Source organism: Dermochelys coriacea, chromosome 1 (assembly GCF_009764565.3).
Source record: "Dermochelys coriacea isolate rDerCor1 chromosome 1, rDerCor1.pri.v4, whole genome shotgun sequence".
Lineage (NCBI taxonomy): Eukaryota > Metazoa > Chordata > Testudines > Dermochelyidae > Dermochelys > Dermochelys coriacea.
This window is the reverse complement of record NC_050068.2, coordinates 324,648,238-324,675,043: the sequence shown is the minus strand read 5'-3', so window position 1 is coordinate 324,675,043 and position 26,806 is coordinate 324,648,238. Positions and strand designations below refer to the sequence as shown.

The window sequence follows — 26,806 nt, the reverse complement described above, 5'->3', positions numbered from 1 at the left end:
CAGGTCAAAACCGGAAGTTCTGCTGTTGCCATAGAAGCCCGCATTTCTCATGCTATGTCAAGTGCCAGGCCAAGCACATGCAATATTTTTAGTTTAATTCTATTCAGTCAGTTTTCAGTCTAAGACTTATATGGTACGGGTCTGCAGACTACAGGTTGAATTTCCAAAGGGTTCTGCACCTTCATTCAAAAATTTTTTTTTAGTGGTCTGCACAGGGCCAGCTCTACAGTTATTGCTTCCCCAAGCAGTGGAAAAAAAACCCTGCCGCTGCGGATGGCAAAAGGAAGAAGTTGCTGCCGATTTTGCCGCTGCGGCTGGCAAAGGGGAGAAGCCGCCACTGAATTGCTACTGCAGCCGGATGAACTGCCGCCCCTTTCTAACAGCCACCCCAAGCACCTGCTTGAACGCTTGTGCCTGGAACTGGCCCTGGGTCTGCAAATGAAGAAAGGTTGAAAACCACTGCACTTGAGGGATTAAGTCTGCACTTAATGCCAGATAAGGAAGGGGATTTTTCGAAGCAGCATTTTGAAGACACTTGAAAAGGAGGGGGGAGGGTAAGAGGTGCTGTTTGTGGGAGATACTATGTCACCATATGTTTGTGCAATATGTAGCACACTGAGGGGAGTTGGGGGCTCTGATTCCGAGTGGGACATCTGGGCAATACCCCAATATAAATAAAGGATGTAGTAACAGAAGTTAAAGATGACTAGGACTTGGGAAAATGATGTACTCATCAGTATGATTGAATAGTAGAATTTTTGGTATGGTTTGAATGAAGAAACTACAGCAAACTTGATTGGAATTTCTCTGGACAGAAATTCCATGCTTGAATAATATGAGTGTAGCAATATACCACTGACTGTCTGACCAGGAAGGTGATGGTGATTGTGAAACACTCAGGGAAGTTAGAGAGGCTCCAAAAAGAGAGAACTCCTTAATAATGGGGAATTTCAGCTATCCCCATTTTGACTGGGTACGTGTCACCTCAGGATGGGATGCAGAGATAAATTTTCTATACACCATTATAACCGCTTCTTGGAGCAGCTAGTCCTGGAATCCAGAAGGGGAGAGGCAATTCTTTATTTAGTCTGAAATGATGCACAGAATCTGCTCCAAAAGTGAATATGGTTGAATCGCTCAGTAATAATGACCATAATGTAATTATGAAATTAATTCTTTGGAATGTCAAATAAACCTACTATAGTAGCATTTAACTTTAGAAAGGGGGACTACACAAAAATGAGGAAGCTAGCTAAATGGAAATTTAAAAAGAATGATCACAAGAGTGACATGCCTGTGAACTGCATGGAAATGTTTTAAAATGGCCATAATAAAAACTCAAACTTTAATAAAGACTCAAACTAAATATATACACCCCCGCTCCAAAAGCAATACGATCCAAAAAAAATGCCACCCTGGTTAAACAGAGTAAAAGAGATGGGTAGATACAGACATTCTTTAAAAACTGGAAGTCAAATCCTGCTAAGGAAAAGAGAAGGGCAAGTCAACTGTGAAAGTATAATTAGGCAGGTTAATAAATAATTTGAAGAGCAACTAGCAAAAGCTACCCCAAAAGGGTTTTTTTAAGTACATGAGAACCAAAAAGCCTGCCAACCATTCAGTGGTGGCCACTGGATGGTTGAGGAACTAACGAGCACTCTAGGAAGACACGGCTGTTGTGGAGAAGTTAAATGAATGCTTTTGCATCAGTCTTCACTGAAGAGGATATGAAGGAGATTCCCACACTGAGCTACTGTTTTAGATGACAGATCCAACTGTGCCTGAATGAGGTGTCAATAGAGAAAGTGTTTGGAACAAATTGATAAATAGAACAGTAGTAAGTCCCCAGAACCATAGGGTATTCACCCAAGAGTTCTGAAGGAAATCAAATATGAAATTGCAGAACTGCTAACTATGGTATGTAACCTCTCTCTTAAATCAGCCTCTATACCAGATGCTGGAGGATAGCTAATGTACAGTTGATTTTTTTTTTTTAAATAAAAAGGCTCCAGAGGCATTCATGGCAATTACGGGCAGGGAAGCCGAACTTCAGTTCCAAGCAAATTGGTTAAAATTATAGTAAAGAACAAAATTATAGGGCACATAAATGAATGCAGTATGTTGCATAAGACTCAACACTGCTTTTGTAAAGGGAAACCATGCCTCACCAATTTATTAGAATTATCTGAGGGGGGTCAACAAACATGTGAACAAGGGTGATCCAGTGGATATCGTGTACTGGACTTTCAAAAGGTCTATGACAAGATCCCACACTAAAGGCTCATAAGCAAAGTAAGGAGTCATGTGATAAGAAGGCGGTCCTCTCATGGATCAGTAACTTGTGAAATGGAGAAATAATGTTCGTTTTTTACAAAGGATAGAGATAAATAGCAGGGTATCCCTAAGGATCTGTACTGGGATCAGTGCTGTTCAACATATTCAGAAATGATCTGGAAAAGGGGGTAAACAGGTTGCAAAATTTGCAGATAAGTATCTTGAGTAATTCTGTATCAAGTCCAAAGCTGACTGCAAAGAGTTACAAATGGATCTCACAAAACTGGACGACTAGGCAACAAAATGGCAGATGAAATTCAGTGTTGATAAATACAATGTAATGCACATTGGAATACATACAAAATGATGGGTCTTGCTTCTCAAGAAAGAGATCTTGGAGTCATTGTGGCTAGCGCTCTTAAATCATCTGCTCAATGTGCAGCAGCAGTCAAAAAAGCTAACAATGTTAAGAACCCTTAGGAAAGAGATAGGTAATAAAACAAAATATATAATATTATTTAAATTGTTGTTATTCCCACACCTTGATTACTAGGGATAGTTTTGGTTGACCCATCTCAAAAAAAAGACGTGTTCAAGTTGGAAAAGGTACAGAGAAAGGCAACAAAAATGATTAGGGATATGGAACAGCTTTCACATGAGAAGAGATTAAAAAGACTGGGATGGGACTGTTCATCTTAGAAAAATGACCAAGGGGGGGATATGATAGAGGGCTATAAATCATGAAGGGTGTAGAGAAAGTGAAGAGAGAAATGTTATCTACCCCTTCACATAACACATCCCTCTGGGGTCACTCAATGAAATTAATAGGCAGCAGGTTTAAAACAAACATAAGGAAGCAGTTCTTCACACAACACACCATCAATCTGTGGAACTTGTTGCCATGGGATGTTGTGAAGGCCAAAAATATAAATGGGTTAAAAAAATGAATTAGTTTATAGAGGATAGGTTAATAGATGGCTATTAGCCACGAAGGTCAGGGATGCAACCCAATGATCTGCATGTCCCTAAACCTCTGATTGCCAGAAACTGGGACTGGATGACAGGGCATGGATGACATAATTGCTCTATTCTGTTCATTCCTTCTGAAGCCTCTAGCATTGGTCATTGTTATGTTGTGGCCTGAACATGAAGGGGGGGAGAGAGGGGAAAATTGAAAATTCAGCAGTGTTTGCATTCCTAAGTGACAAAGATGATTTTGAGTAAAACCAGATAGGAAGTAGAAGGAAATATCAAGTACTCGAATTTAGACCACATTTAGCTTGAGCCGTTAAAGATGTGATTTAAGATCCACAGCCTGAGATGCAAGATGAAAGGGAGCATACATCAGCATAGCTGTACTTCATTTACTTGTGTCTGTATGAAGATCATTAATACATTTTGCACAGGTTTGGATAATAGGCTTTAATTACTGGAGCTTGTAGCTTTTGCTTCATCTACTGGTATATTCCACAAAAGCACAAAATTATAATAATTCTATAAAAATTTCTCAGGCGCTTCTAGGAAATTAAAATACAAAGTGTATCCTTCCTGTGATTATAACTGGGGTGACCAAACTTGCTAGCCCTCCGAGCCACATACGACAATCTTCAAAAGTTTAAGAGCCGGGGCACACCTACTGCGGGTTGGGCTTCAGCCCTGCTCCTGCTGAAGTCCTGAACCCTGGCAGGTGTGCCCTGCAGGGCTGAAGCCCTAAGACGCCCTCCCTGCTAGGCGGAAGTCCTTAATGTGCCACCCTGCTGCAAGGCAGAGGTCCTGAGTTTCCCCCCCACCCCCCCAGTCTGGTAGGTGAAGAATGGGGGGCGGGGGGAATGTGGGGAGCTCTGTGAGCCACACTTTAATGGTAAGAGGCACAGTTTGGCTACCCCTGGATTATAAAGTTGGTGCTAAATTACTTGAACCCTGGTGTTAAAATCCTTGGTAGATTCTAATCTCAAGATGTTCTAGTTTAATGTACAACTGATGCTAGTGAGACCGTTGTAGTTGCTGGGGTGCTAGGTAGAGCTGGGCATGGTCATGATACGCATGCAACTATAACAACCTTCACACTTTTACAGTGCCTTTCATCCAAGTACCGGTACTTTGCAAACATTAATTAAGCCTCACAACACCCTTATGATGAAGATAAGTGATCAGCATTAAATTGACAATTACCATTTGCAGGCAAAATTAATTTAACTGCAGTGTTGATACCATTCTTGTACTCAGAATGCAGGGTATTGAAAATACCATGGTAATTGTAAGTTTTAATGGCAGGCATTGTATCTTATAACCAGTGGAGAAAACTGAGATAGAGAGGTTAAATGGCTTACCTCAGGTCATGCAGCAAGTCATGCCTTGCTGGAATCCAGAACTTCTGAATTCTAGTCCCTTGCTCTCACACTAAACTATGCTGCCTCCTGTATCTAATAAGTGATAGTCTAAATTGTTTGAAGTCTACTTCAGTGTCTTTTTGTTAAATGTTCTAAGCTCTGAGTGTAACGCGTGACTTCTAATTTCCACCTAGACAGAATAATTTTCCTCAAGAGCCTTTGTCTCTCTCCAATAATCTGAACATTTATAACTTGGCATGGGATCAAAATATATATTTTTTTGTTGTTTTTATAATGATGAGTACATGATTGGCCTTGTTCGATGTGAACAGAAAAATTAAAGCCTCCTTAAACTGAGCTGTTTGAAGTATCGCAGCTTGAAACAATATATTCTCTATTTTCCCATTAGGCAATGAGTCAAGGCTTATATAATACTGGGATATTGTGCTGCCTCAGGTATGAGGCCAATTGCTGTGAACCTCCTAAGGAGCGGGAAAGTCCCAGCATGACGCATGCTATGGAGTGTCTTAGGGGCTGATTTTATTATTCCAATATTTCATTCTAAATTAGAGATCCAGAGTTTTTAAAAACATAATTTAGTTATAACTATATTATTGCACAAATAATTTGAAGTAAAAGTAAATAGATTTACTAAAGTGTTTTTTAGCCTTATGTATGAAGCTTCTTTCCCACTGTACTGTAGTCCTGTTTCTAACTCTATTGATCAGGTTGTCTTACAAAATGAAAATTAAATGCACATGTGAGATATGCAGCTGGCAGTATGTGGGTCTCCACTTCCTCCCCACAGGACAATTCTTCAGGTAATCAGACTGCCAGGAAAACTGTGTCTAGGGGCAGCTGTTCTGCACATTTTGGTGAATTCAGGTTATTTTAACATGAATATTGCCATTATCAGACTCAGAAGCATTGGGTTAAACATCGGGGAATTTGGATGCTTATCTGAACCTATGAAATCCTCCTATGTGGTATGTCAGTCCTCAACCCCCTGCCCCCCCCCAGCAACTGGATCCCCATTTGCAATGGGGCTCGGAAAGGAACCCTAATCATAGAAGATTAGGGTCAAAAGAGACCTCAGGAGGTCATCTAGTCCAACCCCCTGCTCAAAGCAGGACCAACACTAATTAAATCATCCAAGCTGGGCCTTAAAAACCTCTAAGGATGGAGAGTCCACCACCTCCCTAGGTAACCCATTCCAGTGCTTCGCTACCTTCCTAGTGAAATAGTTTTTCCTAATATCCAACTTAGAGCTCTCCCACTGCAACTTGAGACCATTGCTCCTTGTTCAGTCATCTGCCACCACTGAGAACAGCCTAACTCCATCCTCTTTGGAACCCCCCTTCAAGTAGTTGAAGGCTTCTATCAAATCCCCCCTCACTCTTCTCTTTTGCAGACTAAATAACCCCAGTTCCCTCAGCTTCTCCTCATATATCTTGTGCTCCAGCCCCCTAATCATTTTCATTGTCATCCCTTCACTGACCTCTGTGGGAGAGGATTGCCAGCCTGTTTACAAGGGTATTGGGTGGGACATACAGGCTCACTTATCCCCATGTTTTGTCCATTGCATGGCTCAGGTTTTACACCCCCCCCACACACCTTTTCTCTCCACCAGGGATGTGTGGTAGGTTTGGAGTTTTCCTCTCTATAGGCACTCTACTCCATTCTCACTTTTGCCCTCTTATCCCCTTCTCCTATTCCTGTGTCTCCCTTGTCACGATCTCCCCTATATCCTATTCCACTAGCCCTTGTTTTGTCTCAGGAGTGGCTGAAGGTGCAGCCCTCGGCCAGTCTCTGGCCAGCTGACATAGCAGTTCTAATAGCAGAGGCTGGTTTTGCAGCGTTTCAAAAACTTAACATATTTTATTAAAGTAAAATTAAAAAAACATATTACATTGTATGGTACTTATTCGGGGTATGTAATAAAGTAAATAATGTAAATATTCTGCATTTTAAATATTCACAAGTTGGGCATTATTTTTAAAAACAGCCTGCAGCTGCCACAGAGTTCCAACCATAATGGCCTCTTGGCTGGATCAATAGATTCACTTTCTAAACCACATTGCTCTGAATGTGATGGGTGGCTTCTGATTTCCACCTAGTGCTTTAACAAAAAAGCTTAGCCATCCCCGATCTTAACATGTTAATAAAAGAATGAAAGATCCAGGCTGAAAGAGCAGTGGGAAGATCCTTTTTGAGCTGAAGGGAGGGAGGATTAGGTGGAGACTCTATTTTCCTGGTCCTCCCTAATCTGGTTTCTGCAACCCATCCCTGCCAAGGGTTTACTTACTTTTGGTTCCTCATGATACTGCTTAAGAACATGTTTCTTGCTTTTTGGGATGCACCAAATGGCATATTCTTCTGCAAATGGCCTGGCTGTGACCCATGAAAGTTGTTCTTTCTACTGCTAGCACATTAACCCATGTGAGCACACTGTCCCTCCTACCAGGCCTGCCCTACATGTGCCTGATTGTCTTCCTGCTCTTGGATGCACATGCTTTCCTGGCTGATACAAGACCTACCACTGTCTGTGCCTTACTTTCTGGTGTGATGGCAGGGAGAAGGAACAGCCTATGCCACTTTCTCTGCGCTGCAAGTTGGAGGGTGCACGTGAGGGATTTTTAATTAGTAGCTTTTAAAACCGTAATTTTTAAATATTCAAATCAGAAGGGCTTCTAGTGGATTTGAATCTGAAGTCCATCCAGAACTAGCAGTAAGTGCTCTAGTGTTACCATAGCTAGCTACATAGTCTCTTCTGCATGGAACGTACAGTATGTGGGGAAACCCGTTGGGTTGGGGCCTTGGTGTTTTTTTTAGGACTGGCTCAATGTATTCACCTGGCATATCTTTCTGTCTCAGGCAGTATGCCTCAGCTCACCTTTTCCAGGTTGGTGACACCTTATCCAAAGTCAAAAATTGTTGTGACCCCCTTAAATGAATTACTTTTTTACAGAAAGAAAAGGAGTACTTGTGGCACCTTAGAGACTAACAAATTTATTTGAGCATAAGCTTTCGTGAGCTACAACTCACTTCATCCGATGAAGTGAGCTGTAGCTCACAAGAGCTTATGCTCAAATAAATTTGTTAGTCTCTAAGGTGCCACAAGTACTCCTTTTCTTTTTGCGAATACAGACTAACATGGCTGCTACTCTGAAACCTTACTTTTTTACAATAAATGTATCCAGTATTGAGCTGCCAAAATCTTAACAACTGGTTCCCCCCCTCACCCCACGAGGGGGTCATTGCCCATCCCCCTCCTCTGTCCCCTGACTGCCCCCAGAACCGGGCAGGAGGGTCTCGTGGGCCACCGTAGTGCCCACCCCAAGAGCCAGAGGGAGCCCCCCGGGGGGGCGAGGTGGGGAGTCACGGCTTTGCTTACCTGGGACAGCTCCCAGGAAGCATCTGGCAGGTCCCTCTGGCTCCTAGGGGTGGGGGAGTGTAGCTAGTGGAGGAGCAGGGGGAGTGGCTGCTCCCTCCACTGATCACATCAAAAGTGGCGCCTTAGGCGCTGACTCCCTCGGTGCTCCAGGGCTGGAGCACCCACGTGGAAAATTTGCTGGGTGCAGAGCACCCACCGGCAGCTCCCTACCTCATGCCCGGCCCCAGCCCACCTCCGCTCCGCTGCCTCCCCTGAACGCACCGCCCCGCTCTGCTTCTCCGCGCACCCCCCAACTTCCTGCGAATCAGCTGTTCGGCGGGAAGCCAGGGAGGGCTGAGAAGCAGGTGGCGGTTTCCCACTCAGGCCGAGGGTGGCGGAGGTGAGCTGGGAGGGGAGCAGTTCCCCTGCGCGCCCCCCTCCTCCCAGGCTTACCTGCTGTGGCTCGCGTGGCCCTCCTACCGCCCCAGCTCACCTCCCCCTCCCTGGGCCTGAGTGCGAAGCTGCCGCCTGCTTCTCAGCCCGCCCTGGCTTCCCGTGCGAACAGCTGATTCACGGGAAGCCGGGTGGAGGGTGGAGAAGCAGAGCGGGGCAGCGCGTTCAGGGGAGGAGGTGGAGGCGGAGCGGAGGTGAGCTGGGGCCAGGGGTGGGGCGGGGAGCTGCCGGTGGGGGCTCTGCACCCACCAAATTTTCCCCTTGGGTGCTCCAGGGCTGGAGCATGCATGGAGTCGGCGCCTAAGGCGCCACTTTTGGCCGGTTAAATTTAGAAGCCCTATTAGAACCAGTTGTCCCTCGCTGAACAACCGGTTCTAAAAGGGCTTCTAAATTTAACAACTGGTTCTAGCAAACTGGTGTGAACTGGCTCCAGCTCACCACTGAATGTATCCATGATAATAAGTCTATATAATTTGTGTGTGTGAAGAGGTTGACAGAGAATACTTGACCTTGAAAAGTAAAGGTGCGTGGGGAATAGTGGGGGGAGAGTTTTGTTTTGGGGGTTTTTTTTTGCTTTAGATTGTAATATTTTTTTTTAACACCTCACAACTCCCTGATTGCCTTTTGTGATATTTTCCCCCCACCTCGGGGGGGCTTGCCAGCCACTGGCTGAGAAACCCGAATAAGATATTTTTATGTCCCCAATGATATTTGAGCACCTTACAAGCTTTAATGTATTCATCCTTGCAACTCTTCTAGGAGGTAGTGAACTATAATTATTGCCACATTACTCATGGAAAATTGAGGCACAGAGAGGCTAAGTGATATGCCCAAGGTCATAAAGCAAGTATGTGATAGAGTAGGGAATTAATGCCCAAATCTCTCAAGTCATAGGCTAGCACCCTGATGACTAGACTATCCTTTCTTTTTAATATAGTATGAGCTCCTCTCATACTGCCATGGCTATAGTCATTTTCTTTAACTGCTCTACCCCACTCCCCCCAACAAAAAGAATTGTAGGGGAGGAGATAATTCAAGGCCCCTTCTGCAAATGATTTATCTGTCTGCACCCCTAACCAACCCCATGCCTCTGAACATAATTTAATACAGACATTGGTTATATCAGATACTTGTTGGTTACGAAAAGTGAATGTATTTTTAACACTGGTATGAATTCAAAATTTTTCTTCTGGATTATGTGACAAGATACAAAACATGTAAAGAGCTATTTGGTGCTTTTATATTTCATGTGTTTCATTTGACACTTAATAGTTGAAATATCTCTCTAAAATCTTTTTACCAGCATTAGGAAATTGAAATCCTGATGGGTCAGTCAGTGAGTAGCTTTAAGAGAGGTATTGATATATTTCTGGTAATTTAATTAGCTGTGGATTGGGTTGTCATGCTGAAAGTGTCATAAGCATTTACCCATCACAACAAAATATTTTTTCAATGCCACTCTATTATTAAATAATTTGTATTCCTCACTCAAGCTTTTGAAGGCTTCCAGCAAGTCTGTAAAACTAACTTCCTTATTAAAGATAATTTTGGGCTCTTAGTTTAGTGAATCAGCCAGACAGCAGGGTACTCGTAAATCATATTGCTTTCCAGAGTATGAGAATGTAACTTTTTCTGGCAAAGATGTTCAAGTCAGGTGTTGTAACTCCTTTCACAATGTGTGCCTATAACGATAAGCCAAAATGGCATCTGCAGTGTTAAGATATAGTTATACACCTCAGGTGCACTCTGAAGCATAAGAACAAAAGGAGATTACCTTCTGTCACCCAAAATATGCACTAGTGCAAAACCTCTTGCTACTGAAGTATGGTTACTTAAAATAAAAGCTTTTACAACAAATAAAGATTTTTTCCCCTAAATACATTGCATTAAACCCTTCAGAATTATGCAAAATAGTTTATAGAAAAGAACAGAAAAGAGTAGTATAATATATATCTTTTGAAATGTTTTTATTACTAATTCTAATGTCCTAGACACATTGGTCCGCCTTTACTCCAGGTGTCCTTTCTGACTCTATTTCTGTAATAAAACTGAAACGGGGAGCTATTCAATACCCTTGTTCTAAGCCTCAGTCCTGCAAGGGATGTAGTTTTTGTGGATACAGACTAACATGGCTACCCCCTGATACATGACTTCTGTGGGACTCTCCAAGAATCCTTCCACTTGGATTCCATTGCACGGTCTAAGCACTTGTTTTTATACTAGAAGGTGTCTGTTAGATGACAAAATGCGAAATAAAAGCCAAGAGGCTGAAATGCTGTTTTTTAAAACTTGCCACTTCTTTCCTTGTATGCAGTCTTCTTGGTTTTCCCTTCTCCACAGAAGTAATGGAATATTAACTGTATTATACTGTTCAGTCACTAGGTGGCGCTCTTAAAATACCCTGTCTGAGCATACAACAGATATACTTAGCAGTACATTAAAGGATCTTATAGTGAACACATCTGGTATGTATCTCTCTGAGAAGGAAGCACTGACCAGTCCATATCTGGTACAGAAGCCTGGCCTGCTAGTAGTAGCAGTGCTGCAAACTACCATGTACAAGGTTTCCATGAAATGAATAATAGAAGCATAGACTTTAAGGTCAGAAGGGACCATTAGGATTGTCTAGTTTGACCTCCTGCACAACGCAGGCCACAGAATCTCACCCACCCACTCCTGTAACAAACCCCTAACCTATGTCTGAGCTACTGAAGTCCTCAAATCGTGGTTTAAAGACCCAAGATGCAGAGAATCCTTCAGCAAGTGCTCCACACTGCAGAGGAAGGCGAAAAACCCCCAGGGCCTCTGCCAGTCTGCCCTGGAGGAAAATTCCTTCCCGACCCCAAATATGGCAATCAGCTAAACCCTGAGCATGTGGGCAAGACTCACCAGCCAGGCACCCAGGAAAGAATTTTCTGTAGTAACTCAAATGGTGTCAAAGTTAACTAATGCCAGAGGACAACAGAAATAGAAGGAAAGCAGCAATAAAGATTACAAACAGAAGGAAAGAAAGCAAAAAACTTTGTAGGATCTTATCAATATGCCACTTAGTTCCCCAGAGAACTTCAGTTTTGACAAACCTTCACAATGGACTGACTGGAAGCAGTATTTTACAAGATTTTGAATTGCTACAGAACTCCATAAGGAAACTGGAAATATTCAGGTATTCGCTGTAATTTATACTATGGGTAAGCATTCAGAGTATATCTTTAAATCTTTTGCCTTTACATAATCACAGTCACAAAGATGATTATGAAAGAGTTCTGGCTATTTTTGATTCATACTTTCATACTTGGAGAAATGTGCTTTATGAAAGAGAATGTTTTTGCCAGAGAATTCAGGAACCAAGAGAAAATGTTAATCTTTGAGAAGAGTTTTGAATGCATTGGCTGAAAACCATGTTTTTTGGGGAATGGATGAACATCGGAGAGAGGCTAAATATAGGTCTTGCAGACAGGAACCTTTAAACGCAACTAAAATTTAAGTCAGACTTAACCCTAAACACAGCTGTCCAAATAGCAAAGACTGAAGTTGTGAAACAGCAGAACAAACCCGAAAAGCAAGAAACTCATTGAGAAGCTGTAAACAGATGCAGCATGAATTATAAAATTAACTATCACATGACCCCTTTGGGTAAGAGGGGTAAATTCCAGGCAAACTACAAAGCCTTTCATAATAAATGTACAAGATATAGAAAATTTCATAGCTCAAAAGACGTGTGTCCAACCAAAGGTGAAATATGTAATAAATGCGCAAAATATGGACATTTTGCAGCTGTTTGCTGTACTAAAACAATGAGACAGCTAACTACAATTACAGATAATCAAGAGCCATTATTTCGGATATCTATCACATGATGGTATCAATCACATTATGACAGAGCCTGCCTGGAGAATTAAACTGAATATTCATAGAAAGACTATTGAGTTTAAAATGGACTCCGGAGCAGATATGACTATCATCTCACAAGGGACTTACAATCACATTCAACTCCACCCAAAGCTGAAATCCCCTGACACAGACTTGATATCTCTCCGGAGGTATTCTGAACTTCATGAGCAGTTCACTGCAGAAAACAATTTACAAAGAAAAGTTGTGCATTAAGAATGTATGGGATGAAAGACCGACAATCTTCCCATTGTATTTGGGGATATTGGATTTATGAAAGGAGATCCAGTACATAATAAGAGACAATGTTGAACCATACTACGTATTCCTATTATTCATAAAGTGGAAGGTGAATTAAAGAGAATAGAACAGATTGGCATTATTGAGAAAATCTGAGTCAACATATGGGGTGCCTGAATAGTACTGATTATTTTTTTTAAAAAAGGAAAAATATTAATGTGTGGCTATTTAAAAGACTTAATGAAGTAGTTATGAGAAAAATATATCCTCCCCAACAGGATAACTTCCTCCCTAAAGTGAAAAGAGCTATCGTATTCTACAAGCTGGATGCCTTGAGCAGATTCTGGCAAATTCCTTTAACCAATGAGCTCTAAACTGACTACATTTTTCACACTGTTTGGGAGATTTTGCTTTTGAAGATTACCTTTTGGGATTACAGTGCACATGAAACTTTCCAAAGAAAGGTGGCAGAACTGTTGATGAACGCAAATGGAGTTGTAATTTTCACGGACAATATTTTGATATACGATATTTGATGGAAGAACACAACAAAATCCTCAAAGAAATTCTAAGTGTTATCTGTCAGTCCGGACTGAAGATAAACAAGGAAAAGTGCATTTTCCACCTATTCCAAATTGAGTTTTTTTGATAAACAATAAACAACGATGAAATCAGCCTAGCCCTGAGAAAGTAAAAGCAATTCAAGAATTGAATGTATCAGAACTGAGCTGTGTACTGGGGATGGCAATTACCTTGATCAATACCTATAAGACCTTTCTGTAGTGATAAAACCACTGAATGAACTGTTTAAAGTCCAACACATTGTGGCTATGGGGGTCAAAAATGCCTTCAAAAATGGTAAAAGAAATTATCTCAACAGCTCCAGTTCTCAAGTATTATAGTGTGACGAAACCCACAATGGTCAGTGTAGATACACCAGCTAGGCCATGACTGCTTGTATAGTTGCAATAACATGGATTTGAGTGGAAGCAGTTGCGTTTTGTTCTCGTGCACACCCAGAGGCAGAAAAACTATCTGCGCAGATTGAAAAGGAGTGCCTGGCAAGTGTATGTGAGGGATCACAGTGTATAGGCATGTGAGAACTTTTACACATATCTGTGTGGATTGGATTCTTTTGCACTGATAACAGACCATAAGCTGCTTGTAACTCTAATCAACAGAAAAGTATAGGATCAAGCACCGTTGAGATGCTAATGTGTTTTGATCAGATTAATATGTTTAATACATTCCTGGAAAAAGTCTGCTGGTAGCAGACACTCCTGTCGCAGAGCTGAGCATCACACTCAACTAACTGGGAGCAGAAAGCTGACATGAAGGTGTACATAGATTATTTGAATGCATACAGATCAGTGTCAGGAAAGAAATTACACCCATTACCCCAAGCAACCTTGTCAGACACACAACTTCAAATGTTCTAAATTACATTAGAATCAGCTGGCTCAAGTATCTAAAGGACACTAAAGAAGTGATAAGAGACTACTTTGCGGCATGTGGACAATTAGGCGAATCGAAATGAATGAATGTTTAAAGGCGATTGCATCGTAATTCCAAATGAAATGAGAGGAGAAATCCTAAACCTCATTCATGAAGGACATCAAGGACTAATTAAATGCCATGAACAGGCCAACCAGTCAGTATAGTGGCCAGGGTATCAGCAAGGACACAGACACTGAGGTGCTGCATGTGAACATTGCAGAACTAACATACCAACACAATGCAAGAAACATTTAATAACATCTCTACCAGACAGATCTTGGAAGAGACTAGCTGCAGATTTATGCAGATTTCAGAGGACATTGTTACTAGGTCTTAGTGGACTGTTTTTCCAGGTATATAGGAATAACATACTTAAAAGACGTAACATGTCTTTCTTAGTATTATTGAGAAACTAAAATGCAAAACTAGTGATGGACTACGAACCACAGTTTACTGCAGCTGAGTTTGTCAATCCAAATTAAATATGATTTTTGATCATATCGATAGCAGCCCACATTGCCCACAAACAAATGGAGAGATTGAGAGAGCTCTACAGACAGCCAAGAAAATCCTACATTAGGAAGAGCCATTCCTTGTTCTTCTGAGCTACAGATAACACTGTAGCAGCTAGTGGATATAGCCCAGCAGAAATCCAGATGGGAGGACAACTATTCAAACGAAATTCTTTTCTAATCTCCAAAGTGACCGCACATGAAAAGAATAGCCAATTAAATAAAAAGGCAAAAAGAGCTATGAATGCTTTTATGACAGATGTCACTCAGCTAAAAAACTGCTGATTCTAGAACCTGGTGACTGTGTTTTGTGTCAAACTGTATGGAGAAAACGGATGAACTCCAGCTCTTTTATAAAAAGAATTCATCGCCCAGATCATACTGTGATTGAGAGTGGCGAGTTCACAGAAATTGACTCTATAGTTTGTTCCTTACAAAGAACAATGAACAGAGCAACCTGTACAGATGGCAGATTTAGAATAAGAACATGATTTAAGGTTCCATACCATCTAATGGGCAGTCAGATGACCAAGATTTTACACATCCAGGTCATGTAATTAGATAACCGTATGATCAGAGATGCTTAACAGACTGATCTGTACTGAACTTTAAAGATAGTATGATAGTGTACATTTGTAAGATGTTGTAAATAGTAAGAATGTAAATTTTAGGGAGGAGATGTAATGGAATATTAATTTGTATTATATTGTTCAGTCACTAGATGGCACCATGTATAACATCCTTATCTGAGCATACAACAGGTATACCTGGCAGTACATTAAAGGATCTTATAGTGAACACATTTGGTGTTTGTTGTTCTGAGAAAGAAGCTCTGTGGCCAGTCCATATATGGTACAGGCGAACCTGCTAGTAGCAGCCCTGCAATCTATCTTAAACATGGTGTACGTGATGACATAGGCTCTTTGTTAAGCTCAGCTGGGAACTCTAAAACCTCTTCTAATTCAGTTTTAAATAGCTAACTTATAAAGCAACCTGACTGCTCCTTACGCACTGCCCAAAGGATGGAAGAGGAAAATGAGACAAAGTAATTACAATGGCTGTAGGAATTTTATGTTAAGTTTTGGTGATGAGGTGCCAGCTGTGTGCGAATGAGAGGTAGTGCATGGCTGTGACCTCATTAAAGGCTCAGCCACCATTCAGAGTGGAGCTTTGCCTTTGGACACAGTTTATTCTGTACCCGCATAGCGTATTTCACTGTGCTCCATTTAAACAAGCTTCAATAGAAATATTCCCCTTCTCTCCCCTGTCCCAAAAGTATCTTTAATTTAATAGACCATATATAACCTAGAGCCACTCCCTGTCACTGGTTGTTTCTTTCTGCCAGAAAGTACTTTTATGTTCCTTGGAAACTACACCATAAATTTGCATGGCATATTCAGATTTTCTGATTAGGTACAATACACAGATCTGCTGTTGATATGCCGTGAAGTTCCTTTTTTATACTATTTTTCAACTTAAAAGAAAACATGTTTTAGATCTCTTATTCCAATTATTTGTTTGGAAGTGTTCCCTAATTCATGGGAACCATTAGATACATTATGATAAGGCAAGAGATGACCTGTATTAGCCAAAATACCCAACCTTGTATTTCTGATAATGGTTTGAATTGCTTCCTTATAAATAATTAATTTAAATCCAGACAGAACTTTCTCTTTATTCCATATGAGATAGCTACAGATCAGAAAGCAGTCGTAAAATGAATCTTAAATTCTGTTAAATGTTAAATGAAATTCCCCACCATAAGGGGAATGGTGGCAATTTTTTCCAGGGTGGAGAGCACTCAGTTTCATTTGAAGCCAGGGAGAGCTGTGGCTGCATAGCATAAGGCCTATGTGTTAATCAAAGCTTTCAATACTTTGCTAATGGTTGTCATGTATCAATTTAGATTATAAATGTATGACTCTGTTTCTCTCCAACTCAGTTTCATGGGGTACTGTACCAGCTTGTTTTCTCTTGAACTGAAACTATAATATATTTGCTTAGATTTTAGGGTTATCTTTAGTTCACCTTAGATGCTTTTTGCTTAAAAATCTGATTTGTTTCATGATGTCAAACCTCTATTTTTAAATTCCTTTATGTATTGTGAATCTGTGAATATTCACAAACATGGTAATTATTATTACTTCCGGATGCCTGTTGACATCTGCTTCAGTTAACTGTTCTCTAGCACTTATTAGCAGTGCAACAAAATGCTGCTGTTAATTTTCTCCGTTGGAACTCAGAAATCAAGTGCTTAGAATTTGTTGTCACATTTATATCTACTGTACTTCAATGCTTCATGACTACAGAGAATGTTGTGTACAGTTGTGTAAATTTAATTCATCACCTTTTTTTCTTGTAGGTGTGGCTTCCATGACAGTACCGGTATACATCGCAGAGGTCGCTCCACCCCACTTAAGAGGCAGATTAGTTACCATTAATACTCTCTTCATCACAGGAGGGCAGTCTCTTTGCAAGGTGTTGTTGATGGAGTCTTCAGCTACCTCGCAAAGGATGGATGGAGGTTTGTAAATTCTTACATTTAAAAGAGAAAATAGCGTTGTCATGACTTGGGAAGGAACTAGATCAGTGGTCCCCAAACTGTGGCGTGCACCTCCCTGTGGGGGCATGGAGGAACATTATGGGGGGAGTGGATGCGGCGGGGTCTTGGACAGCCACCCGGGGGGGCTAGGGAGGGAGTGCCATCCAATCCCTGCTCTGCCCCCAACTCTGCGCCGGCCCCAGCCTGTCCCGCACCCCCAGCTGCCGGCCTCTCTCCCATCCCCGGGCCCCAGCTGCTGGCCTTGCTCCTGCCCCCAGCTGCATTCCTGGCCTCAGCCCCTGGTTACGGCCTGGCCACAGCTCTGGCCCTAGCCTCTGCCCCTACCCCAGTCCACCACCTCTTTCCCCCCCCCACCTCTGGTGTTACTCTGGGTTTCAGAACCCAAAACAGTGGTAGCTTAACTGTTTCGCTCCAGGCGGTATCATGAATAAAATCAGTGGGAACACAGCTATTGTGTCTGATAAAATGATTAATACAAGCAAGTGTGCTCTTATCTAAACTACAATTTATTAGATATTAAGCACACACAGACATAAGCAATAGTTTGGGGACTTCCCAGCCTATAGTTGCCTACAGTCTGAGATGGTTTTGAATAATCACCAGTCAGACTTCAGGAGCCCTCTTTCTGTCTTAACTGATGGGGAGTTTAGATGTCAGTTCCTGCCCTGAGAAAAAACTATCCTTGGACTACTCCGAGTTATTTACTTTTACCTAGTCTTTATTGCTAACTTTAACAAACACGCATAACCTTATAGTGACTCCTAGTGAGTCAGCATAATAACCCTCTATTGGGTCATCTATTCTTCTAATTTCAAACACATTTATCATTATCTCAAAACATGTCTGGTATTTCAAGCCATAACAACAATATGTCAGGGGAGAGGACGACTGAAAAGTTTTAGGGACCACTGAACTAGATAGCTTAAATGAAAGAATCTAAATTGTTGATAGCTACCATAATTCATGTTTATAAAACAAAACTATTGTGATAGTTTGCATTCCCCTACTGCCCTGCCCAATATGCCTGATCTCCCCAGAAGCATTCATATGTTTAAATTCTCCCCCTAAATACTTTATTCTCCTCCAAAATAAAATTGCCACCCAGGACTCATAAATTGTAGTAATCTCCAGCCACTCTGTCCAAAACTCCTTTTGTTTTAGGTGGGGATTTGAAGTTAATTTAGTTTTAGGTTAATTGAAGGGTAAATTCACAGCCATCAGTGAGGTCTGTGACTCCTCCAGTCATTAGTAGCTCAGTTTAACAGTACAAGGTATCACAAGAAGACCTTTTTTTTTTTGGGTGGGGTGGGGTGGGTTTGTAACTTGGGAACCTCTCAGTCAATTGACCCCAAATTTTAATAATTAATACTATACCGCGCCCGCAAGAGGCACACCAAACTTCAAATGATTAATTGTATTGTTTGGATTTCAGAGCACTTCCAAGAGTAAAATTTAAAGCTGTGTGCTATAGGGTTTCCATTCTTCCCGTTTCATATAAATAGTGGGAATGGAAACCCTCTAGCCATTTTTTTCTGTATTGATCCATGCCACAGAGTAAAAAATGTAAATACTTTTTTTTTTCAATTTGTGCCCCATGAGGATTCTGTGGGTGCCATGCACTACCTTGAGTAAAATGCGACAGATTGAGACCTTTTTGACCTGCTTCACATCAATAGTTTAATCTCTAATTCAGGCAAAAAAATCCCACCTAGAAACTTTTTAAAAAAAGGCTGGTTTTTTGATCCCCTGGCTCTACTGATTCACATTTGGGTTACTAACTTTACCAGGCACACTTCTGAGGCATACCCAAATTTCAAAGAAATCTGACTAAGCTTGTCGATTTTAGAGGACTTAGAACACCTTTAAACAGAGGTCATGGCACAACCTTAACTATAGTGGCACTGCTGCTCTACTATAATAAAGCCAGCTAGCTTCTTGCATTTAAAATGTATTAAAGTAAATATTGACTCCTTAAAAAGGCAGTCTCCAAATAACTGTGGCACTTTAAAGATTACATTTGAATGTATGCCTAATAGTCTTTTTTGAGCAATAGTTATTTATTGAGAATTGGATGTCATTGTACTCAAGGGCAGCATTCTGTTTAAACTGTGGGTTGAGAATATGTTAGCTAATATTTTTTGTTCCATTTTCTTGATTCTGAGTTTTTTTTTAGTTTTAGTCCATTGATTTTGATTGAGTGTCCTTCCTACAGGGCTGTATATTTCAGAAGAGTAAAATAGAAATGATGTATACAAACAGCATGTATTAAATTCTTGGCTTAATGCATTATAACTCTGGCTTTCTTTTTAAAAGGTGACTTATAAATGTGTTCACACAGGATAATTAAAATTGACTACCCATTAAAAGATCATTCTAATCTTTAGGAACTTTTTTATTTAAGCAAGTGGGGAGTTCCTTAGAAACTTCTATTGGGGAACAGGGGTGCACTGGTTACAGAGTCTTCAAAAGAATGGACACCTAGACTGTTTGTGTCTGTATTTCATAGCTTTTCAATTATATCACTGTGGAGCTTTACTAATTGTCATTTAAATACAGATTTCAAAAGTCAGCAAAGGAATCCTTTCCCTTCATCTAAGTACTAGCGTATAAGGGAACAGAAAGGCCTTTTACTGGTATAAAGCATTTCTTTCTAAGTCTCTTGACTGATCACAGTTGCATCTGAGCATGAAACAGTGATCATTGCCACAATATTGGATTACGTTTTAAGAGTGCAATATTGCAAGTATACCAAGGTATGGAGGAGGGATAGGATATACATACAGAGCGATCACTTTATAGGCAGGCTAAACGTTACCTATTTTTAAGGTTGCCCCAAACTTCTCATTATAAGAACCTGTTTTCAGCTGCTTTTAACTTTGCTAAAATTAACTGTTTGGACTGAAATTTCCATGCAAAGTGTCTGCCTCAGACAGAATTTTTTTTTTTTTCATTTCAGCCAAAACAATTCAGCTGTTTCACAAAATGAAGCTAGGGAAAAAATACATTGTCCAACCTTAATTCGGCCTCCTTGTGTGCCTTATGAATAATCTTTAATAATGTACTCCACAGGACCCCTGCTTTGCTGACAGTGCTCGTTTAGTAAGCAGCTATTCACAGCGTTCTGTTGTCTCCTCACTGATCAGTGTGTAACACCATGCCTTAATTACTGTACAGTAGTCAAACTCAGCCCTGAAGGCAGAACTGTTAATTTCCTCATGGTCTCTTCTATGGTGCTCATCATTATAGTGCTTCACAAATATTAATACATTTATTTTCACAACACTCCTGTGAAATGAGGGGGGTATTTATTATCCCCATTTTACAGATGGAGAACCGAAGCACGAAATGTTAAGGTAAAAAGCATCCACTTATTTTGGGTGCCAAATTTTGAGTTCTCCAGGCCTTATTTTTTCAGAGTAAATAGGATTACATAGTACTTTATATATTCAAAGCACAGGTCTTATTGACTTCAGTTAATGCAAATTATACCCCCACGGCTCAAGTTGGGCACCCAAAAAATGAGGAACATACAGTTAGTGACCACCTGTGAAAAGTTGGTTTATGTGACTTGTCTAGCATTATGTAGAAACTCTTTGGCAAGAATCCAGCTCTTAAGGGCAGAATTCAACTGCTTTAATCCTGAGACCTACCTTTCTTTCCCTGCAGTCTCTGCTTTATTCAATACACATGAATATTTCTGTAGAAAATTAGGTAGGGTCCTGTTGACAAGAGTCTCCTTCAGTACACAACCATGATTGATCCCCTTAGCATGGTCTATCCTGTGCACGGAATTAGGCAGGGGTCCTCTGGGAAATATAGTATGTGATCTTTACTTTATCACAATGCGTATGCCCAGGGGTCGGAATTAAGGTTTCACAGGCAACCTTAATTCTGGCCTTTCCTAAATTTTAAATGCTTAATTTTACAATCTTAATGATGTTTTTAGTTTTTGTGTGTCAAATATATTCATATGTACAAAATATATCCCCCCCTCCTCTTTTTTGATGAAAGAAGTACTATGGCTCTTGAACAGCACACTGTAATCTACCGTAAAAAAAGAAACAAAAACCAAACACTATCCTAATCGATGGATGTTGCGTTTTTCTTGAGAATGACAGTACTGAGTCATTTGAGCCTGCCAGATCTGGAAATTCACTCTAAGGCAGGCCAGCCTGAGCCTGAGAAGGTGCCAGAATTTACCAGTGTACATTGCCAAAGAGCCACAGTAATATGTCAGCAGCTCCCAGTGCCTCCCACCCACCAGCCCCGCCAATCAGCGCCTCCCCCTCCCTCCCCGCACCTCCTAATCAGCTGTTTCATGTCGTACAGGAGGCGGGCAGGAGCAAGGGGATTGCAGGCTCAGGGGAGGGGGCAGGAAGAGGTGGAGTGGGGGCAGGGCCTGTGACAGAGCCAGAGGTTGAGCCGTGAGCATCCCCTGGCACATTGGAAAGTTGGCGCCTGTAGCTCCAGCCCTGGAGTCGGTGCCTATACAAGGAGCCGCATATTAACTTCTGAAGAGCCGCATGTGGCTCCGGAGCCACAGGTTGGCCACCCCTGTTCTAAGGGGACACCTCATCTAGCGGTGCCAGAAGAGCAGCTGAACAGTGGAAAAGACTGCTTTGGTGTCTATGTGAAAAGAATGTGAGAGCCAGGAACCAACTGTCAAGGTTCTTCTGTGGTGTCCATCATCAAAGTATCTGGGCACAGTTTTGGGTAGAGTTTGAAGGAAATCACCACAGAGCTGGGGTGGGGGTAGCAGATGTATGTACAGAGAGTAGAATAAGATAAAATCGCATAACCATGGAATCCCAGACAAAACACTTTAAGCTGCAGTTTTGTTAACAAGTAAAATCATTAATGCCAGGGTAAAAACCCTTACAAAAACATTGCCATTATCAAGAAAGCACTCTTGCAAAGTAAGGAAATTCAGAGTTAAGGCTGAACTTAAAAGAAACCCAAAGATTTGAAAGTATGAAAATGCACATTTAAGGTACTCAAGCAACCTTATTTCTAGCCCTGTAGTGATGCTGGCCTCCTGTTTTTCCCTTCTTCGTTACTTTGGTTTTGAATCAAATTAGATAATCTCCTGAAATGAATTTCTAAGGCATTTAACTCTGTAGTCATAGATGAGAACATAACACATTTAGAAAAGACACTTTATTTGATATTTTGTGGGTGGAATATAAAATATGGGCACTGGAGAGAGTTGTTTTTATAATTTAGCGTTGTACTATATGTCCAAGTTTCTTATGTGGTGTTTTATTAGTCACCCTAACCATTAATGTTTTCATATCAATGTTATATAAGTTGCATATACTGGGCTAGGAGGTACGCATATGTGGCTATGCTTGAGCTCTCTGATCACATTGCATAATTGGTGGTACAGGAATTCCAGTGATTTTGGAATCAATATATCACTGTTGCTATGGGGAAAGAGGCTGCGGGAGATGGAGAGAGAAAGAAGAGTTTGCTGTCTAATCCCCTACATAGGGGGTGTTAAGGTTCTAAAGTTATCGGTAGCAGTGGGTTTGATGAAGTTTCTGCTGTCATTTGTCTCATATGCAGGGAATTTAAGATTGTATCACTATGTGCTGCTTGATCTAAATTACTTAGAGCTCCATCTCATAGATCCTCAAGACCAGAAGAGGCTCTTTAAAAAAAAGCTTTTTCTGTATCTTGACTCACATCAAGTCACTCTTCAATCAAATCCTGCTTTAATTACTGCCTTATTTATTGAGAAATGTATAGCTACTATTTAGGAACATTTTTTATCATGCATTTTCTAAATTTATTGAAGCAAAACAAAGTATATTGAGCTTGTTCTGATATAATTTTGCATATACATACATAATGAATTGTAAGGAAAAAACATAGCATAAGAACTACAAAGTTAAGTGCTTTCACCGGTTCATACTAAGAGCTTTGTGTCTATTATATTCAGGAAGCAGGGAACCTGCCTGTTGCCAATATATTGCCTTTGTATTACAACAGTTGTAACACAAATAGATAGTGTCTGTCTCCTACTTTTAAAAGATAGTGAACCTGGAATTTGGACTGTTTCCTTGACATTTCTGATTCTCACATCACAGTAATTGTAGGTACATTGTTATCCCTTTCCCTAAAACAAAAGGAATATTTTGTGTTGTCCAGGGGCTCCCAGATTTTATTGGTTCACTTATCACCTTCTTAAAAAGTTGGTGAAGTGAATGGATGGAACATCAAAGTCACATAACCCAGTGGTGCATGTTTTGGGAACCACTAATCTAGTCCATACATTTCAAATGTTTTGAAGTTGAGAGAGTTCAATAACATTGACTTAATATAAACATCCACATTTAAAATAACATTCACTGTGTGAATGGAGAAGTTAAATAGTCCTAATTATCTTCTAAACTTGATTAATCAAACAGTTAGCTGTTTTAGAGCTGGGTGCTATTTGTGGTTCTGCTGCTGAGCTGTTATGTGATTTTGGAAGTTATTTAGGCAGGGATTTTCAGAAGATCTTAAGGGAACTAGAAATACAAACTCCCTGTGACACCTTTGAAAAACCTTTGTGCTTCAGTTTCTCCATTTATGAAATAGAAATAATATTGGTGTGCAATAAACAATGTTTGTAAAAAAAAAACCTTTAAAAGTAAGGCTGGCATCAGAACACTTCTGTTGTGTTATGTGGAATGAAAGTGAGACCTTTCAAAAACATTAGTGGGGAAAACAAGAGAGAACACCATCTACACCAGAATTGCCTGTAGTCTTGTGGTTAGATCACTCATCTGGTATGTGGAAGACTCAGGTTCAAGTCCCACTCCAAATTAGGCAGAGAGGAATTAAACCATATATCAGATGAGTGACCTAACCACCGTACTATTTAGCTATTCTGGGCTTTCTCATATTTTTTCATGGAGAATTTTTGAACGTTTTGTTTTTGTTCCACATCACAAATTAAGATTTAACTCTCCATCTAATTTGAAGCAGGGACACTGAACCTGGCTCTCCCATCCCTCAGTGAGTCCCCTGACCACCAGTGTCTGTTGGTTGTTCTGAACTTAGGGCATGTGTGTGTGTCTTATGTTGATAAGAATCCCATCCTTCTACTGAGAAATCGCCTTGATGACATTTTAGCCCAAACTGACATGTTTCCAGAAAACATTTTGGTTTTGATGAAATGGAATTTTTCAATGGAAAAGAAGTTTAATTGAAAGTGGGGTTTTGGGGTTTTTTTTGAACAGCTTTATTAAAAAAAAGTATTACTGTCCTAATGCTTTACGGGCAAGATTTCTTAACATCAGCAGGAGGAGGAAGATATGCTTTGTTGTATGGCAAGTTGCTTTTTCTCCCCTAAACATTCTATTCCTAGAATTAAAACTAAAGCATTGTTTTGATATCTGAAAGGTCTCTTTGAAGCAGCCTGAGGGATTTTTGCAAAATGAATATTTTGCTGTTAGGTGCTGTTGAGAAATTGCTGCTTATTTATTGGACAAATAGTTTACCAAACTTTGGGCAGTTTGAACCATGGAAAAATTAATCTAGAAGTGGTACATACATTTTTGGAAGTTAGAATTCATTATTAACCTGAAGAAAGATGGGTTAGGAAGCCATTTGCTCAATTAAATTTTTCTTACATTTTTATCTATCTATCTCTCCATTCCTCCATCTAAGCTACATTCAAACACATGATTTTTTAAAAAAGTTTTAACATGTTCTTATTTTGGATCATATAATTAAGGTCACAAATGAACCATAAGCAGTTTTCACTAAGAACAGTATTCTTAAGTCAGTTTGCACAGACCTTACATATGGTCATTTGTAATTCTATTTGGTACTTATAATATATTGGTTATTTCAGTTCAAATGAAAACAAAGTATCACCCATATCATAAGGGGAATGTGTTTTGATAGCTTTTTCATTGTAATGCAGTTGCAGTCTACTACAGACTGCTGTTCAAATTGCTGGTGGGAAAATACTTTTCAAGAAAAACAAAGATTTTTAGAATTGTGTATCTTGCTTACGTGTAAAAGGAATGTGCTCAGTTTTAAAGGTAGAAACATGGAGTAATAAACGTAAGGCCAAAATGCCAGCAAACCAAGTACAACCAGTCTCCACAGCAAATCATCCTATTGGGTGTCTAGGCCATGTGGCTGGGTATCTTATTTAAATTGGGCTTTAAATCAAGATATACTAATGGTATGCCGCATTGACATAACACTGGTTTAAAAAAAAATCTTACAGAAGAAAAGTCATTTGGCATTGAAACTCTGATGCACTATTCAATACAGTATTGGGGCCCTCTCCTGCAGTTGCTATTTAGGTCAGACTCCCTTTGACTTCAGTAGGAGTTTACCTAGTTTGCTTGAATTAATGGCCAGAAAAACATCAAGTATAGCAAACTTTGTGGATACAAGTGTATTTCTCACCAATAGAAGGATATGTGCACTGATTAATCTTAATGGTGTAGACAGAGTCTGACAAGTGACTGCAGGATGGGCCACTTTTGTTATTTAAATACCCAATGTCCTTTACTAAACTTACCAAATGTCCTTTAATAATTAAGACCATAAAAATGGCTGTACTGTGTCAGACCAATGGTCCATCCAGTCCTGTATTCTGTCTTCCAGCAATGGTCAGTTCCACATGCTTCAGAGGGAATTAACAGAACAGGGCAATTATCAAGTGATCCATCCCTTGTCATCCCAATCCCAGTTTTTGGTAGGCAGAGGCTGGGGAGACCCAAACCATGGGGTTGCATCCTATTAATTATCTTGGTTAATAGCTACCCCTGAGGGAATTCTGCATCAATATTTTTTAAAATTCTGCACCAAAAATTAAAAATTCTTCACACAATATTTTAAAATTCTGCAAAATTCTGCCTTTGTTTTAGTCAAAGTAATGCAATATAATCCAGCTAATTTCAATTATTTTGGGGATGTATTTAAACTACAATACAACGGATGGAGAATGGGAGTGAGGAGCATTGGAGGAAATCACCAAAACCCCTCTGTCTAATAGTAATGTAGCTAGTATTGACCCTTTACTTATAGTTATTAGTCAACAAATATATGCAGCCATATGCTCTTCAGTTGCCTATGATGTAACACTGAGCAAGTGAGGGCTGGGGTCTCAAACTCACAATTTATACTGGCTACTGACCATCTCCAAAAAGGTCAGTAGCAATCAGTTCATGGAGCACATTTTGATAGGAAATTTTTTCAGTCCAAAAATTTAGACCAGTTCTAATCACTGAAACACCATAAGCATTTTTAAGGCTATACTGTGCTAACAATAAGGCTCCTTTACAGCACTCTGGCAATGTAAAGGAGCCTTAAAATTTTTATAGCAGTTTTATATTCTTGGGGGAATTCACTAAGAACAATGGGAACAATTCACTAAGCAGGCAGGCTGCTAAATGCTCATCTGCCTGAGGTAACAGATCCTGCCCCACACCTATGTCTTCAGAAATACCCCAAAGCCCTGTCCCTCCACTCCAAGCGTGCTGCAATAGCAAGTGAAAGGGACAGAGTGTCTCTCTCTCTCTCTCTCTCTCACACACATGACTACCCAGCCCCCTCTAAGTGGTAATTTACATCTCTACCGGCTGCTCTGGATGCCCAAACCGACCTGTCTTCACTGACAGGGAGTGGGCGGAAGACTGCTCTTATGGCTTCCCTTTGCTTCCCCATC

At 40.4% G+C, this 26,806-nt stretch overlaps 1 protein-coding gene across 1 annotated transcript in view; it reads left to right on the top strand.

Moving 5' to 3' along the window:
• Positions 1-26,806, top strand: part of SLC2A13 (solute carrier family 2 member 13) — a 329,544-nt gene that overhangs the window by 64,637 nt on the left and 238,101 nt on the right. The window contains 2 exon segments of the mRNA XM_038392556.2: positions 16,930-17,042; positions 17,045-17,091. Of these exon segments, the coding sequence (XP_038248484.1) occupies positions 16,930-17,042; positions 17,045-17,091 (160 nt within the window).